Genomic DNA, 14,990 nt, shown 5'->3' with positions numbered 1-14,990 from the left:
TGTCTTTTAACAGCTATAGTCCTGAACAGCTCCATCCATCACTATACCATCTCCAACTTATCCTCCGGCTCTCTCCTTCAAATCCATATAATGGTCTCCACTGATGGAGGGAGAAGCAACAGTTCTGTCTTGACCATCACAACCAAAGTCTTTGGTAAGAGGAGATTGAACATGACTTCAAGGTAGGGTTACCAGATGTCTGGATTTCCCCGAACATGACCTCCTTTTTAAGGACATGTCCAGGGGTCCAGACAGCTTTTCAAAACCCGACACTTTGTCTGGGTTTTGAAAAGCCTCCTCAAATCATATCGGGCATGGAGGAAGGGGTTAGGGCGGGACTGGAGGTGGGGCTAGGGCAGGAGTAGGGAACTCCGGTCCTCGAGAGCCGTATTCCAGTCGGGTTTTCAGGATTTCCCCAATGAATATGCATTGAAAGCAGTGCATGCAAATAGATCTCATGCATATTCATTGGGGAAATCCTGAAAACCTAGGGCATTACAGGGTGGAGATGGGCGGAACTGGAGGCAGGTTTAGGAGGTCCAGATTTTCCGATTGGAAAATCTGGCAATCCTACCTCAAGGTGACTTAAGCAGCTAGAACTTTCCAGATAGAGCAAACTTATTTCTGAATGGCTGGTAGAACACCAGCAGGGTTACATGAAGCTTTTGATACCTGCTTGCTGATTTTTCTTGTGGCATCTCACATAACCTTAATGTGCCTTGTGGGGGGGGAGGGGAGGAATGAAAGTCCTATATATATATATATCTATATAATAAAACCGTAAGCGGCGCATGCGCAGTCTTATCAGCGTGCTTCCGTAATCCGTATGTCCGTGGCCGCCAAGACTGCAGCATGCCCCGCTCTTTCTACGGCCCCACGCGGCACTTCACTACATTTTCGCCAGAGCGGTTTGCCAAGATAGGGGAAGCTGAACAGCTCACTCCCGCCTCTGCTCGACTTCCTGTTCACAACCCCCCCCCCCCCCCAAACAACCGCATAGGAAAAACTCACTCCCTGCTCTCCTGCCACGGCGTTTGCTTCCTCTACTCGGCACGGCGCTTTACCCGGCAGACATTGAATAAAAGGTTGCCTCCCCCTGCCGCTCTGAATACCTGACCGCCTAACTTTAAACCCGCGGCTGCAGCTGCTTTGAAGACCTGGCCTGGCCGCCTAACTTTAAAACCACGAGCTAAACAGGTATGTAGTTCTTCCTTTCACCTGAACTCGCCTGCTCCCAGTGGGCCAAGAGAGAGGGGGGAGTGGCTGCCGTGGTGATCTGGCCGACTCCCTGGTGACAGGAGCCGCGGCGGCACCTTTAAAGTGAAAAAATAACTGTGGCAAGGGAGCCGACCAACTGGCAGTTCAAGTTGGAGCTTCAGTCTGGCCTGCTCCCTGCCGTATTGTATTTTTTAGTTGAAAGAAGCGGCGGTGGCTCCTCTCACGATCCCCGCCTGGGTCAGACTTCCGACGCAGGTGGGGATCATGAGAGGAGCCACCGCCGCGTCTTTCAAATAAAAAAATACAATATGGCAAGGCGGGCAGGGAGCAGGTCAGACCAAAGCTCCAACTTGAACTGCCAGTTGGCCGGCTCCCTTGCCACAGTTATTTTTTCACTTTAAAGGTGCCGCCGCGGCTCCTGTCACCAGGGAGTCGGCCAGATCACCACGGCAGCCACTCCCCCCTCTCTCTTGGCCCACTGGGAGCAGGCGAGTGAAGCCCGGTACTTCCGGGTAGCTAAGGGGCGGAGCGCGGCGCGTGCTCAGGGTCCGGGTGGAGAAGCCGGTGCTACAGCCGCTTGCACACATTAGCACTGGCTAACGCAACCCGGGTAAGGGAGGTCAAGTTTGGGAGGATCGCCCAGACTTGGGACTGGCGTTCACCTTCGCCCAGAGGTTTGTCGGCGGTGGGAGGGTCAGGAGCAGGCCAGATCGAGCAGAGCAACGGCACTAAAAGAAGGGGGAGGGGCCAAACGGAGCAGGCCAGATCGTGGTAAGAGAAGGGAAAGGGGGGTGGGGGAAAATGCTGCTACTGCTCTACAGGGACTTGGAGGGGAAGGGAAATACCGCTGCTGCTTCTGCACAAGAAAGGGGGGGATAGGAGGGAAATGCTGTTGCTGCTGCATAGGTAAGTGGGATGGAAATGCTGCTGCACAGGAAAATGGGGGAAAATGACAGACAGACAGCGGGAGGGAGGGAGACAGAAAGAAAGAAAGACACAGGGGCAGGGAGAGGAACAGAAAGACAGACAGAGAAAGGGGGCCATGGAGAGAGAAAGAGAGTCAGCGGAAGGGAGACAGACAGACATGTATTCTAGCACCCGTTAATGTAACGGGCTTAATGACTAGTATATATATATATATTGTGAAGTCATGACATGCAAAACATTAGGAAGAGCTATTCCGCTGACTGTATTCCACCAGTCAATCATATTTAATATATTCCTCTTATAAAAAAGGACATGGGAACCACACCGGATGAAGGTGTCCAGAATCCATCAGAAGCTGTTTTGAATCTCACAGATTTTCTTGAGACTTCAATAACAGAGACCTCAGAGCGCACCATGTTAATTGTTTCCTTTATTTTTGAGCAGGACATGTCTGCTTTGCTTAGGCAATATTTCCGTAATCCTCAAATTCTATTCTTGGGGGAAAAAGTTTGGATCTACCCAGACGTTACCAGACAGACGCAAGAGCGCAGGAAATTATTTCTTGCTATGAGAGTTGAAGTGGTAAAGCTGGGTGGAAATTTTCTTTTGGCTTACCTCTTTAAGTGTATTATAAAGTATTTGGTGACAAACTATGTGGGGGGGGGGGTTTTCACCTGAACAACTACGTGCCTTTATACATATAAAGAAATTGTCGACAGGGAGTTTAGTGTTTACAACACAGTAATGTAAAAGGATGGAATTTTCTGTGAAGCCAATACCTGTATGTTTGCTTTAGAGGGTTCTCTTCATCATTTTCTGATTCCTTTCCCTGGAGGGCTCTATTGTGGTCTAAGGAAGATATTTCTTTTTGTTATCTATGTTTAAATATACCTCATTTTGATTTTTCTATCTGTATTTCTTTCACAAGAGTTACCTTGTATATTATTTCTAAACTCAATAAATACATTTTTTTTAAAAAACAACCCATTAGGAAGAGGCAGAGATATGATTAGAACCCAGTCTTCTGCAGGTTACAGAAAGAGGGGAGATTGCCTTGAAAGAATCCAAGCATCTGCAGCTTTTACAGGTCTTTGCTTTGAGTACAGCAGACACTGTTATAGCAGAGATCCTCTGAGAACCCCAGAACCATGACCTCTTTTTTTTTTTTTTTCCTAGATGATGAAGAAGTGGAACTTTTGGTGTCCTCTCTCTTTATTGGACTGGCATTGGTGCTGATCTTTGCAGTTTTAACTTGCATCTACAAACACCAGCTGTAGGTTGTACCGTCTTGTTCATTTTGCTTCTCAGCTTACAAATGTCTCTCTAGGTAGGAAAAGGGAATTCCCAATTCAGTTTTTTTATACAGTTTAACTAGAACATTTGAGAAAAATGCTCTGGGAACCTCCATGCTGTGGTTTGGTGTTTTCTCCTGCTGTGTGTCACTTCCCGCTGTCCTGTCAGCATTCCCACTAACCATACAAAATCACCCTCTGAAAATATTCAAAAGGCATTTTAACTTTCTCACATGTAACTCCAGAACCAACAAAGCAGCTGTACAGATGGAATGCTTTCTATAGTGCTAACAAATATTTAACATCCCAGTCTGTGGGATCTTCTCATCAGCCAATGCTGTTCTGTGGGGCTGAAAGTCTGCGCTGGTCTTTGTGTCTGTGGCCAAGTGTACTGACCACAGAGAGACTTCCAAACACATAAAATACTCAGTAGGCCGCAAGACTATGTATTTTGGCTTAGATTAGGTCCAAAGGGACATCAGTGAGATCAGCGGAAAACATAAAGAGTTTGACTTCTGCAGTGGTGTGACATTGCCTTTTCTTGTCTATTTTTTTGAAGAATAAAGGCGTTTCTATGGCCACAAGTCCCTGACCCTGCAAACACTAATCTGGGCAGCTGGAAACCAAAGCGAATGTGGATGGTAAGTACCACAGTTCTCATATCAAATCTCTCTTTATTGTGTACTGGTGTGATAGCAACATGTAGGACCTGCAGTACTTGGCGGTGAGTGAACAGGACTATAAATATTAGTTTAATGGGAAATGGTAGATCTCAAAGCTCATTAGATAGAAACCTGAGCACTTCATCAATTAAGCAAACACAGACATTTCTAAGGCCAACTGTTATAAATTAGGCCCAGTGGCTTAGCGAGGGTGAGGCCCTCGGGGAGGTGGCACCCTTCCCCGTCCTCTTCTCCGTCCCCATCCCCATCTGCTCCTTCCCCCTGCCCTCCTGCCATGCGCACGCGCAACCCTACCCTTTCCCCGTACCTCTATAATGTTCCCGGCACAAACAGCAACTCCCAACCTGTTCGCGCCAGCGTCTGCTCTTCCTCTGACATCATTTCCTAGGCGCGGGTCCAGGATGTGATGTCAGAGGAAGAGCCAATGCTGGCATGAGCAACAGCTCCAAGCTCGAAGAGAAGAGGGTTGGGGGTGGGGCTGGGGCTGGGGCAGAACAGAGCTTGACATGTGAGGAATGGGGCAGGACTAGGGTGGGACTGGGTTGGGCTGGGGGCGGGGCCACATGTCTAGATTTAAGCATCTGGTAACCCTATGTAAGGGGTAAGGGGGATAGGACTTGGTTTACATATTTTAGACACATGCTGATTTTGTACCTGGGGCAATGGGGTGTGGGATGGCTTGCCCAGGGTTGCAGGGATCTGCAGTGGGAATTGAACTTGCAGCCTCAGGATGCTGAGGCAGCAGCTCTAGACACCCTTCTATTACTGTAGATCAAACTTTAGCAAAAGAGCTCCTTAGCATCTAGTCCAAATGTAGAGATTATGGTTATTTGATGGCGCTCAAGAGTTTGACTGACTGCCACTGGCATTATACCTGGAAATTCAGTGTTGGGACAATATCCCAGCTCCAGCACTGAATTTCTGGGTTTATGGAGCCAGCAAAACCTTAGCCAGTTAACCACAATATTCGGCACTTAAGCAGCTATCGCGAACAGCATAAAGATAGGACCGACTCTAATGCAGCCCTGTTTATACTGAATATTGGCACTTAATAGACCAGGTGCTGATGCCACCCCAGGAATGCCCCCAAACTAGTCAGTTTTGAACTGGGTGCTAATGGATATTTTCAGCAGCACCAACCAATTAAGAGCCACCGAACATGACCAGTTAGCCCCAATGTAGAGAATGACATGGGGACAAATTTTGTCCCTCTCCCTGCAGATAACCATCCTTTAGTGTCTATCTCAACCTCAGGGAAAGGGATTGGGACTTGTATACAACCACACTCAAAGTAGTTTATGTACAGGTACTTCAAGCATTTTCCCTATCTGTCCCACTGGGCTTTCAATCTATCTAATGTATCTGGGGCAGTGGAGGATAAAGTGACTTGCCCAAGGTCACAGAGAGCAATGTGGGGTTTGAACCCACAACCTCAGGGTGCTGAGGCTGAAATTCTAACCTCTACACTGTGCCCATTCTTACTCTGACTCTTCCCTCTCTCCTTAAAGAATGACACAGGAATGGTTTCTCCATGGACAGATTCTGTCCCCATGTCATTCTCTAACCCCAAGTGATTTAACCAGGCAAGAGTTGCTTTGAATACAGACCCTTTTAATTTTAGGTGGATTTAGCTCACACCTTTTCAACAGAAGTTCAAGGTGAGGGGCGTGGCTTGGAGACGAAGGAGAATGGTCGGGTGACTGAACTGCTCTGTGAAAAAGGCTCAAATAAATAAAATATAGCTACAGAAAAACAGTTGAAATTCATTAAAAAGACGAGGATCAACAGCATAATGGCATCGGGTAAGCTGACAAAAGCTAACTCAGTAGGAGGAAGTAATAAAAGATCAAAAATAGAGCCGATAGCCCCCTCTAAAGTTCCATTGCCAACGGATGAGGCAGAAGATATTGACATTGTTAAGGAACTGCGGCAGATAAAGGAAATAGTTTTACAAAATGCAAAGAATATACAGGAAGTTAAAGAAGAGCTGGCAGGGCTTAAATTAAGTTTGAAGGTGGTGGATGTTAAAGTGGAGCAATTAGATAAGAGAGTGGAAAAAACAGAAAAAGAAATAGCTCATTGCAAGAGAGACTGTAAAGAAATAGAAATATTAAAGAGGGATCTTGAGGATGTTTCTAATCGCGAAAGAAGAAATAATTTAAGGCTGATTGGGATCCCGGAAGGGGTAGAAAAAAATAATCCTATTGCCTTTCTTGAGCAATTTTTACCAAAAATTCTACCTCTGACAGTTAAATTTCCTCTGGAAATAGAGAGGGCGCACAGGGTCCCGACTAAAAGATATGATAATCAAAAGGGTCCGCGTCCTTTAATTTGTAAGCTGCTCCGTTATCAGCATGTGGAGGAAATTATAAGACTGGCAAAAGAAAATAAGACCTTGAAGTGCCAGGATTCTAAAATATATATAGTGCCAGATTTTGCAAAAGCAACAGCTCAAAAAAGGAAAAAATTGCTTGAATTGAGACCACAGCTTAGAGCGATTGGAGCAAGGTACGGTTTAATGTACCCAGCTATTATGAGGGTCACTTTTGCAAATAAAACTTCAAACTTTGATGATCCTTTGAAATTAAAAGAATTCTTAGAGCAATGTGAACAGCCTATGAATACATAAACTGAGACTAGAATTTAACAGAAGGATTGGAGTAAGAAATACTTTGATTCTGAGATTTTTTTTTTTTTTTTTTTTTTTTTTTCCTCTCTTCATTTGATTTTTTATTTGTTTTGATTGGTTTCTGATATAGAATATTTTATGGAGAATTGGACTTTGGGAGTTACAGTTAAAAATGGAACAGATTTGAATTGCTGATAGAACTGAATGGAAGGATGTGGATGCAAGGATTCTATGATGACATCATTCCACATGCTATGAATCTCAGGGATATTAATGTGAATGAACATTCTGATGTCTCTGATTGAGGTGGATATTAAAAGTTAAATATAAACTAAGAATGACTGGCTCTAATTGTTGAAATTAGGCTCCCTACAGAAGTTAAGGCAGTTTTAAGTAACATTTCCAGCCCTTTATCTGATATTGATGTTCCAGGCAATAAACAGCAATTTATAGGATCCTGCTATAGACTCTTTTTGAAGTGCTGGAATATATTGATGTCAGCTTTATAACATTCTTGACACTTTAGAATTGAATATAGTCTAGCTGAGGTCAAAGAGCACTTTATATTAATGGAAACACTCATGATTTCAAAGATTAAGGAAAGGGCGGTAGATGATGGAGATTTCCTTAAGTGCATAGGACACTTTACAGGAAAAGAGGTGGTTTAAACAGAAAAAGAATTGTATTGGATGATTACTTGAACTGCGCTAAAAAAGGAAAAGAATTTGGAAATATGAAGGAGACAGAAGCCTGATTGCAGATAAATCCTAAATTTTAAAGAGAATATAAACTTATTATAAAAAAAAATGCAAGTTGTTTGGAAGAAGAAGTGACTTGAAAGAAGTGAAAGAAAGATCAAGGAAAGTATGAGATGTAAAGGATAAAGCAGTATCTGAACAGGATTTAAGAATAATTTCACTATGAATTGACTGTAAAGCAAAGAACATCAGATTTCTTTTGGATTGACTCTTCAGTGTATGAATGACTCTGTAGAAACATAGATGACAATTTAAATATAATGAAACTGGAAAGTGTGGTTGGATTTATTCAGACTTTTATATGACTATAATATATTAAAGGAACTGAAACTGTTTAGGGATTTTATGAAAAAAAAAAAAAGGAATGAACGATAAAAATGGATGCATAATAGTGATGAATTAGTTAAAACAAGCAGCTGATATAAAGACATGAAGAATTGAAGAGATGGGGAGAAGCTGAATATGCTTGGAGAGTTTTTCTACACAAAGCGGAAGATTGATGAAATTGTTTATTTATGATATATAATGATATATTTTAATATCACTTTAATGTTTAAGGTTAAGAAGGTGATTTTAGATTAATTAAAGGGGGTATGCAATTAGAAAATTGAATAATTTATTAATATGTAATTGTTTTCACAGGAATACAATAATATTGATTTATTTATTTGTAGTAAATTCAATTTAATATTAAAAGATATTGGTATAAGAAAATGAGTTTGTTGGGCATGTGAGGGAAAGATTCTGAATTTATAGATGTTTTATAATTTAAGGATAAGTGGGGAGGGGAGTGAGGGTGGAAGAAGAAAAGGGAATGGAGGAAAAAAGGTGGAATAAGGGGGGAAAAAAAAAAAAAAAAAAAAAGGGGAAGGAGGGGAAGAAAGAAAAAAAAAAAAAAAAAAAAAAGGAAATTTGAACTTAGTAGATTATTTGAAAGATATTATATTATATAATGTAGCTTATTAGGAGTGATAAATGATGTATATGGCAGAGCCTGAAGGGAGCTTTTTGTCACCTGATTATATATGAGCGTTTCCAAGTTTGCATTATTAATTGGGGGGGGAAGGGAGGGAGTAGGGAGGGGAATGGGAGGAAGAGATGTTGGTATAGTATTTATTAAAGATTTTGTGAATTGGGGGAAATATGTTGATAGAGAGATAGGGAGGTGTTGGGGGGAAGGGGACCGAGATAATTTACAGTATGGATATAAGGAAAAGGAGTATAATATGATATTGAAGTGGAGATTCTTATATATTAAATTTTTATTTGTGTAATGACTTTCAAAATATTTTCTTTAAATGTTAATGGCCTGAATCACCCAGTAAAAAGGAAAAAGGTAATGTCATATATCAAACAACAGAATATAGATATATGTTTTCTGCAGGAGACACATTTGTCTGGGATAGAGTCTATGAAGCTGTCAGATAATTGGATAAAACAATGTTTATTTGCACCAGCGATAAAAAAGAAGGCAGGAGTAGCAATATTGATAAATAAAAAATGTCCAGCAACGTTTAATATGATTAAGGCAGATCCTCTAGGAAGGTGGGTACTTGTTGACATGAGCATGGGCAATAATACAATGGCGTTGTTAAATGTATATGCCCCTAATTCGAATCAAAGTGAATTCTTTAAGTCTCTACAACAATTAATTTTACCACTGGCTACTACTAATTTAGTGGTGGCTGGGGACTTCAATGCTGTTATAGATCCAATAATGGATAAAAAACCAAGTAGAATTATGAAATCAATGGGGTTAGATAATTTGATACAATCATGTAATTTAAAAGATATATGGCGTATTCTTCATTTTAATGATCGGGAATTTACATTTTGTTCACATGTTCATCAATCATTTTCAAGAATTGATTATATTTTTGTTTCAGATCAGATAGTACAGAAAGTTGTAAAAGCTGACATAGAACCAATAATAATATCTGATCATGGTGGTGTGTGGATAGAAATTAATTTAGTAGATCAAGATAATTCTAAACCGGTATGGAGGTTTGATAATGCATTGCTTGCTGATTCTAAATTTTGCACAGAATTTCAGACTAAAATTAATGAATATTTTTTACTTAATGATTTAGAGGAAATGTCGATTGGAATTTTATGGGATGCTTTCAAAGCAACTATGAGAGGACAAATTATATCATATTCTGCATATAAAAAGAAACAGCTAAGAAAGCAATATGTAAATTTGGAAAAAGAAATTAAAAATTTGGAATTAAAATTGGTTAATAAATGGGAACAGGAGACATTTCAAATATTGTTAAAAAAAATGTGAATATAATGAAATTTCCTCTGGGTTAGTAAGGAAAGATATTTTTGCTCAACAAGCGGTATATTATGGTAGTGCAAATAAGGCTGGAAGATTATTGGCAAATTATTTAAAAGCAAAGAAAAGGAAGGAAAAAATAAACATAATTAAAGATGAGTTAGGCAATTCACATTCTCAAATTGGAAATATATTAAAACAATTTTTAAAATATTATAAGTCACTGTATTCTTCGGAGTCTTATTTAAATAAAGAGAAAGATGGGTTGGATTTTTTGAGTTTAATTGAAGGTCCTAAGGTTCCTGATCATATAAAAGGAAGTTTAGATAAACCTATATCATTAAAAGAGTTACAAATGGCATTGAAATCCCTTAGAGTTGGGACCGCTCCAGGTGGAGATGGATTTACAGTAGAGTTTTATAAAGAATTTCAAATTTCCCTATTACCATATTTATTAAAATTATATCAGGATCAACTGAATAAAGGTTGTATATCAGGCACTATGGCAGAATCTTTAACTATTGTTTTGCCAAAGCCAAATAAAGATCCAACATTGGTGTCAAATTACAGGCCTATATCTTTAATAAATGTAGATGGTAAATTATTAGCTAAGATTTTAGCATTAAGATTGGCTAAAGCTCTTCCGCATATAATAGGAATGAATCAAACTGGATTTGTTGCTCAGAGACACTCTTCTAATAATACTAGACTGGCATTTCAGATGTATTATTTAACAAAACAAATTAATGATCCGGCTTTTTCGGTATCACTAGATGCTGAAAAGGCTTTTGATCGTGTAGAATGGAATTTCATGTATCAAGCTATGGAGTGGTTTGGTATTGGATCCGGATTTATACAAATGATTCAAACACTGTATAGCTCCCCAACTGCTCGCTTATATATAAATAATAATATTTCAGATGCTTTTAAGTTGCAGAGGGGAGTTAGACAAGGTTGTCCATTATCTCCTTTGCTCTTTGATATAGTTCTTGAACCCTTATTATTAGCTATTCGACAGGCAAAGGACATACAGGGTATTCCATGTGCTGGAGTGGATTATAAAGTATCCGCTTATGCAGATGATATTTTGCTTCATTTGAGAAATCCGGAAACAACAATTCCATGTCTACTGAAGGTAATAGATACATTTGGAAAATTCTCAGGATACAAAATAAATTGGACTAAATCAGAGATTTTACCTTTAAATGTGCATTGTACAAAAGGTATATTTGATTCTTTCCCTTTTATATGGAAAGAGGATGGAATAAAGTACTTAGGTATTTGGTTGAATAAAACACTCGAAGAGACAATGAGAATAAATCAAAAAATTTTATTACAAAAAGTAACAGAGATGTGTGAGCAATGGAATCCTTTACATTTGTCCTGGTGGGGAAGAGTTCAAACTGTTAAAATGATGATTTTGCCTGTGGTTTGCTATCAATTGGGAATGATACCAGTGTTTTTTCAGGGGTCTTTCTATAAAAAATTAAATAGTATTCTGGTTAAATTTATTTGGCTGGGTAAAATTGCAAGAGTGGCTTTAGTGTCTTTGCAAAGACCAATTGAGGAGGGTGGGGTAAATTTTCCCAATTTTTATAGGTATCATCAGGCCTATATCATGCGCCAAGGTATGTATTGGGTCCTCCCAGAGCTTTTGGAACAATTACCAGAGTGGTTAAAGGTGGAGAGATCACTTATCTTTCCACTTAGGCTTGATCTTTTGCTTGGTATAAAGGTGCCTAGAATACGTAAGGACAATAGAGTATTAATGGATACTTGGAAAACATTAAGGTTTATAGACAAATTAACTACTGATTCTATTTTAAAATCGAAACAACAGACTATTTGGGTAAACTCCAAGATACAAATAGGCGGGTTTAAGGTTGTCTGGAAAGATTGGATTAAAGCAGGTATAAGATCATTAACGGAAGTAATTGATAATGATAAGATGCTTGAATTTTCACAATTGCAACATAAATATGGTCTGAATAAAAAACAAAGTTTTAAGTGGTTGCAATTGAAGCAGGCTATTCAGGTGGGGTTCCCTGAATGGAAATCTTTAAATGATCATTACAGCTTAGAATTCTTATGTTTCCAGGCAGATTTTCTGGGTCATCAGGCCGCAAAGTGGTATAAAATTATATCTAATTATTTGAATAAGAAGCCTAAAAATGGATTAAGAGATATTTGGAGCATTGAGATTAAGCATCAGATTAATGCATCTCAATGGCCACGTATTTGGTCTTGGAGAATTAAAGGTACGATGTCAGCATCTATTAGGCAAACATGGTTCTTTTTGTTGCATAGAGCATTCTGGACCCCTACTAGATTACAAAAATTAGATTGCTCTAAGTCTAATAGATGCTGGCATTGTAAAATTGAAGTTGGAACTTTAGACCATCTTTTATTTTATTGTCCACGTATTCAGGCATTTTGGATATCAATCTGGGATCAAGTCAACATATTGATGGAGAGTCATGTGGCATTATCCTATGACACAGTGATTTTTGGAATGTGTATGAGGGCCAAATGCCAAATATCTGCAGCAAACAATAAATTATTGATGATTCTTACTGGTGTGGGAATTCAGCAAATAACAACTAATTGGAAAGACTGTTCTAGACTGAATTGTAGTTTCTGGTGGAACTCAGTTTGTCATATGTACAAGATGGAAAGATTTCTTGCAGTACAAAGGGGGTATTTTAAAAGGTTTCAAGAGGTGTGGAGGCCATTAATTGATTATTATAATGATTAAGATTTATTCTTTTTCCTTAGGGGATAATTTATAGAAATGGGGTGGGGTGGGGGGGATAGGATAATTTAGTTAGCTAGCGGTATATTTCAACTGATTAATAGATATAAGAAACATGGTATATAGGTATGAATAGAAAAGGAAAGAGGGTAAATTTATTGGAAATATGTTGTTATGAAATATAAGGGGATATATGTACTATGATGAGATATATATTGTTGTGCATTACTTTGTATAATAAAATGAATAAAGAGTTTGAGGAAGAAAGGGTGGGGGGAGGGACAGATTTAATGTAAGATTAATTGTATTATGAAAGAGGGATGTACAAGTATGTATAAGTTTGGATGAAATATTTTGTTGATATGGGAAGGGATGGGAGGTGGATGGGGGGTATTAAAACATGTATAATAATATTGTTTAAGAATGTCAAGTGAGTTATGTGAATTAATTGTAATAATATTGTACACTTGTTGAAAGAAATAAAAAGGAATAAAGATTAAAAAAAAAAAAAAAAAAGAAGTTCAAGGTGAGCTAATGCAGGTACAGTAAGTTTTAGGGATTGCCTGTAATCCAGGACAGATTGTTCAAGTTTGCAGTTTTGTTTTGGGATTTTTTTTCTTTTTTTTTGGAAAAATGTAAGGGGCCAGTGTGAAAGGAAAGTGCTGATGCCTTAAGGTACTATTCCAGGTCTAACCTCGCCTTGTTTCCCAGCAGGGCGCTCTCTACCCAACCATGGAGCAGACAGAGAAGCTAAGGATGTGCCTGTCATGGTTTCCGTCTAAAGGAAACTCAGAGCTCACTTCTGCAACCCATGAGGACGTGAAGCGATATTTTGCGGAGAAACCCTGGCAGTCAGACACTCCAACTATCACTAGGTCCCAAGATGTACCTCACTCTGAGTCAGGGCAGCGGATACCAGCAATTTACCCTAACAAAGTACAGTATTCGGCTGTGCTTGTCCATGTGTATGGATTGCCACAATGCCATACAGCTCCACTAGTTTCAGACTCTGCCATCTTGCACCATGGCAGCTGTGGAGCCCACACTTCCTGGCTAGGCCAGAACCCACCTTTAGAAAGTGACTTTGATGGGTTATACATGCCCCACTTGGAACTCCCAGGTGCATCCCCAGCTTCTGTTCATGAGTTTCCATTCCTGATGGCTCTTATGGTGGAGGATGACAGTCAGCCTGGCCAGAATCATCGTCCTGTGAGCCACTGAAGACCTTTGAACTGTGACTTACAGACTGGCAATTGAAGAGAGGAGGGGTCACTTAAATGACTGTAGTCAAACTAGAACAGTGGCGTTTTACCTCCTGGAGTTATGGTGTTGGCACTCCTGCCTGGTTAAGCACAGGAAGTGATAAATTGTCATGCTGGAAGATGGACTATGACACTGACTCTCCTGTGCACTCTTAAACACTGTTGGGTTGATATTCAGTATGATTAACCAGCTATCCAGAAATGGCTCCTGGCCAGTTAATTTGCCTGTTCAGGGGTAATCACTAATTTTCAGCAGCATTTAACCAGTTAGGGGGAAATTCTAGAAACGGCGCCTAAGTTAATCAACAGACACCGTTTAAAATGGCAAAAAAATGACACTATCAAAGCCGGAAATGTGCCTCCTTAGGCGCTCTAGGCCACCGAATGCCACTAAGGGCATGGCTAATGCCGGAAGTGGCATTAGGTGGTCTAAAGCACTTACATAGGCGCGAATCATGAGAAAGATAGGTAGCGGAAATGTAGGTCCAGAAAGCCTAGACCTACATTTCCAGCGTCTATCTTTTGCAGAGGTGTGATTCTCCATTGGGTGCTATTGCGTTATTGACATGTGATCGGCGGCCGCCAATATCAGCGCCTTATAGAGAATCCAGGCTTTAGTGCCACACTGAAAACTGGCTTTTGGGAAAGGGGGGAGGGCAGGCATTCCAGGGGTGGAGTCAGTGGCATGGTGAAGGTGAGAGGTGCCCCTCCCCTGCCCTCGTCTCTGCCCCCCCCTGTTTCTTCCTGACAACCGCACGTGCCCCCCTTCCCTTCCCCCATATCTCTAGTTGAAGTTGTTGCTTACAGCGGTCTAGAACATGCTCCTCGCAACCCCATCGGCTCTCCCTCTGATGTCACTTCCTATGTGCGGCACCCAAAAATGATGTCAGCGGGAGAGCTGACGGGGTCGTGAAGAGCACGTTGTTGACCACCATGAACAACTTCCTCAACTAGAGAGGAGGAATGGGAAGAGGCGGGGGGAGGAGAGGAGGAGGGGTGTTGGTGCCCCCACCAACATGGCACCCAGGGCGGACTGCCCTCTTCCCTCCCTTACTACGCCAGTGGGAGGAGTCAGCACTTAACTGGCCAGGTTATCCCATAGCCTATTAAGTGCAGAATATGTTGCATTTAACTGGCCATGCACTAGTCATCTCCACAAATTCAGAAAGTCAGCATCAGTGTCCAGATGTG

General features: G+C 40.6%; 1 protein-coding gene across 4 annotated transcripts in view; it reads left to right on the top strand.

Annotated features, from left to right (window-relative positions):
* LOC117364505 (interleukin-6 receptor subunit beta-like) overlaps positions 1-14,569 on the top strand; it is a 112,350-nt gene extending 97,781 nt beyond the window's left edge. For 3 of the 4 annotated variants that reach the window (XM_033953744.1, XM_033953743.1, XM_033953742.1), the window contains 4 exons: positions 14-154; positions 3,322-3,418; positions 3,997-4,078; positions 13,249-14,569. In XM_033953744.1, coding sequence (XP_033809635.1) covers positions 14-154; positions 3,322-3,418; positions 3,997-4,078; positions 13,249-13,758 — 830 coding nt within the window. In that variant the 3' untranslated portion in view covers positions 13,759-14,569. Of the gene's footprint in view, positions 1-13; positions 155-3,321; positions 3,423-3,996; positions 4,079-13,248 lie in introns of all 4 variants that reach the window. The other variant, XR_004540265.1, reaches the window with a different exon arrangement.
* The last annotated feature ends 421 nt before the right edge of the window (positions 14,570-14,990 follow it).

This window comes from Geotrypetes seraphini, chromosome 8 (genome assembly GCF_902459505.1).
Source record: "Geotrypetes seraphini chromosome 8, aGeoSer1.1, whole genome shotgun sequence".
Lineage (NCBI taxonomy): Eukaryota > Metazoa > Chordata > Amphibia > Gymnophiona > Dermophiidae > Geotrypetes > Geotrypetes seraphini.
The sequence above is the reverse complement of the archived record's forward strand: the minus strand, read 5'-3'. Positions and strand labels throughout refer to the sequence as shown.